The sequence below is a fragment of the Hippoglossus hippoglossus genome, chromosome 18 (genome assembly GCF_009819705.1).
Source record: "Hippoglossus hippoglossus isolate fHipHip1 chromosome 18, fHipHip1.pri, whole genome shotgun sequence".
NCBI classification, from domain to species: Eukaryota; Metazoa; Chordata; class Actinopteri; order Pleuronectiformes; family Pleuronectidae; genus Hippoglossus; species Hippoglossus hippoglossus.
The window spans coordinates 12,947,268-12,950,747 of record NC_047168.1 but is presented as its reverse complement, the minus strand read 5'-3'; the positions used below and the strand labels follow the sequence as shown (position 1 = coordinate 12,950,747).

At 38.5% G+C, this 3,480-nt stretch overlaps 1 protein-coding gene across 1 annotated transcript; it reads right to left on the bottom strand.

Annotated features, from left to right (window-relative positions):
* Positions 1-1,473: 1,473 nt before the first annotated feature.
* Positions 1,474-3,148, bottom strand: LOC117751901. Its single transcript, XM_034568938.1, has 2 exons — positions 2,944-3,148; positions 1,474-2,470 (listed from the first exon to the last, which is right to left on the bottom strand). Exon 2 carries the CDS (start codon positions 2,465-2,467, stop codon positions 1,556-1,558), a length of 912 nt encoding a protein of 303 aa, XP_034424829.1. The 5' UTR covers positions 2,468-2,470; positions 2,944-3,148; the 3' UTR covers positions 1,474-1,555.
* Positions 3,149-3,480: the final 332 nt, after the last annotated feature.

Sequence of the window (3,480 nt, the reverse complement as noted above, 5' to 3'; positions counted from 1 at the left end):
ACTATAGCTAGTCAACAACCGTTTCAGCTGTCATGCTCTAAATCTTGGAAAGTGTGTTTACTACGGTGCCAGGTTTTTGTTCGTGTGCTGCCTGGCGGTTCTCGGGTGTGTGCCAGATGTTTGTAATGGTTGATAGTTCGTTTGTTCTGGGTAGCTGATTGGATGTTGCTTGGGTGGTTGATAGGATGGTTGGACGTGTTGATTGGAAGTTTCCCTCTTATATATTATTTGAAGTGGTTGTTAGCAGGTTTGGGTAACGATCACATTTCAACTGATATGGTTCTGGTCCTTTATTCTTTCTGGTTGTGAAACTGTTATTTTTTGCTGTTGTCGTCACTCGTGCAGTTCATACTGAACTGTTTCCTATATTAGTTTCATAGTAAGGTTTCTGAAATGCAAAAATTCTCTGTATGACATCAAGATATATGTTCTGATTATAATATGTTCCCCTGGATATATGAAGATATGAGTTTATAACATTTATGAAATAATGCTCGTAAAAATTGTGTTGTATGGATGGTTATGACTATATATATGTTAACAACATATATTTAATTTACAAAGGCAAGTTTATCAATAACATACATACAAAAACTATATATGCTTATATGTTTTTCTTTTCAATTTAAACATACATTTCTTTCTCGTATATCTACATTTACACATATAATATTGACGTATTAATGCACATACATATTATGTTGTTTTTTTTACATAAATAACATGCACCGGCATGTTAAACATGTCTGTATGTTGTTCTTTTGTGTGTTTTTTTAGTCTAAAAGCCGACAATAAAGACTCTGAATTCAGCTTCTCATTCATTAAAACCAATTTTTACTTAATAAGATATTAGTTATATACAATATCTTGTGTTGTATACATGATCACACTAAAGAATGACTGTATATGTTATGTAAAATGTGCAAGAGCACAAAAATAAACAGTCTTTGATTTAAATACAGTAACTGTATAGACTATATATTATATACTGTATATATATGTGTGTGTGTGTATGTTGTATCAACAAAACAGTATATATAGTTTGACAAACACAATTATTTATTATTTTGCTAATATAATGTAGTGATAATGTATAAATCAGTTATTTATGACACATAGAGGAGAATTGTATTGTATTTTATTGTTTTAAACATAAAGATATAAAGAAACTGAGCTATTAGAGGTGACAACAAAACTAGAAACATTACATCGGCACAAAAAATAACTGACTATACGTGAAAAATACATTCAGAGATATTTTGATACATTTAAACACATAAATTGTTGCAACCACATAGCAAAATAAATATAAATATATAACACCTCAAATAACCCTGAATATGTACAATGAACATTATTTTGCATTTAACAGCATAAAAACTGTATATTGTAGTATGTTGTATTTTTCCAAAGTTCAATTCCAGCTGCCTGACAAGTAGTTTGAGGACTTGTTCTTCTTCTTCTCCTCCTGATTATTTGGTCCATTGGCGAGTGGCAACCAACGTCGATGTCAGCTGCCGGTGTTCTTCGGGGAGAGAAACTGGACGTGACCCCCTCAGCCTGATTCCGTGTTCCTCCTACAACATGCTAACTTTCCTGCTCTGTGCAGAAACAGCAGGGGCTGAACCAGACTGCTGGGCAGAGCCAGAATCAGTCCACAATCTAACAGGATACATTCTAAAAGCTGATTGCTTGACTTCAAATTAAACAAGCCAACGGAAAGCAGAAGCGAAACAAACCTCAACAGCAGCACTCCCACTATCGCTGTGATGATGTGTAAAGCTCTTTGCTTTGATTGGTCAACCCTCTCCCTGGGCCCGACCCCCGGCCCTGGGCGAGTCAGGACTTTGAGAACAGAGAAGAAGAAGAACAACACAACAATTACTGAGATGCCCAGCAAGCAAAGAAGAGGGAGGACAGGAAAATCAGGCAAGTGCTTGATTGTTACCCCGATCCATCCGAAGCACAGCAGCCAAACACAGCCGAGGGTGATGTTTCTGATTCTCACCCCCAATGATTGTCTCAGGCGCTGGTAGGTGATCGGGTGGACGACGGCCAGGTAGGGCTCCACACAGGTCAGACTGTGCAACAGAGTATGTCCAGGGAAAACGATGCAGAATAACAACACCCCTATCATCAGCACTGTGTCCATGCGGTTGTAGGTGCCCACAATGTAGAAGACTGACCCCAAAACAGCAAAAATGTCGACACCGATCGTGTGATAGGTGAGGACGTCGGTGTGACTCGTTGTCTGCCCTGTAGGTACAGAACGCTGATGCCTCCATCTTTGGAAGCCGATGTAGAGGACGAGGATGCACAGAGGAAAGAGGAATAGGGTGAAGGTGACGGTGTATATGGTTCCGAGGATCAAGCTCGCTAAAGAGTTTTGACAGTAGAAGTAGAAAATAGAGATGGAGGAGTTGGATGTGGAGAGGGACGGAGGTCCATGGGTAACGTTGACGGACATGGCCTGTGGAGGAGATGGAACACACACAAATTATAAAAAATTGAATCATGAAGATCAGACCACCATCTCTGTCTCTAGTTACTTTACATCAACACAATGTCAATTCTTGCTGAGGGCTAAAGTGTCTCAATTGGTATTGGAGGTTAAGACATTTCCTTGGTGCATCTGTAGTTTTTAACATATAACACAAATTGAAGGTCATACTTAAATTAAAAACAATTATCAAGAGGTCATCTGACTACGGCCAATCAGAATCCATTATTCGGCATTACAACAGGATAAACAGCAGTGTTATAATTAGATATGACTGCTCGAGAAGTCACGTTGAGTTTATGTGAAAAGGACTCAACAGAAGTTAAGCAAAATGTCTATTTGTTATTTCATATCCGTTAATACAGTTGTCATAGCGATCGTGTAAGTATTTAGAATACTACAGATAAATATAAATGGATCTGAGTGCATTAAAGGAGACAAACCTCTTTAGTGGTATTTTGTCTTTCTTCAGAACAGATGAGATCGTGTCCCTGTCCTGCTTCTCCACCGACTACTTCAGATGGATGTTGTGTCAGAGCCACTTTTAAAGCAGGTGTTTCTGGAGCAGATGGAAATCAAGCAGAACTGGGAGTTGTTTGCATGTTACACAACCACAAATGGTCTCTGAATGAAATCTAACCTGTGACCTCGTGGCCAAGATTAATTGTTTTTCCGTGTGCTCACTCTGAGGGTGACATGCACTCTTACTAGCACAGTCATATCATGGTGGAAGCAAGTGTATTGTATAACAATATAACAATAGTGCTCCAATGTCTATGAGAACAAATGTATAGGATTTTTACTTCTGGAACCAGGGGTGACTGAAGTATCTTCTACTACTTCCAACTTAAGTAAGCTTATGCTACTATCGTTATTCATGTTGACGAATAATCAACTAGTGGCAGTGAGGTTTCTAAACCTAATCCACGATCTCTTAATTCAATACGGGATGATGGATCCGATATATCTCGACTCGCTGC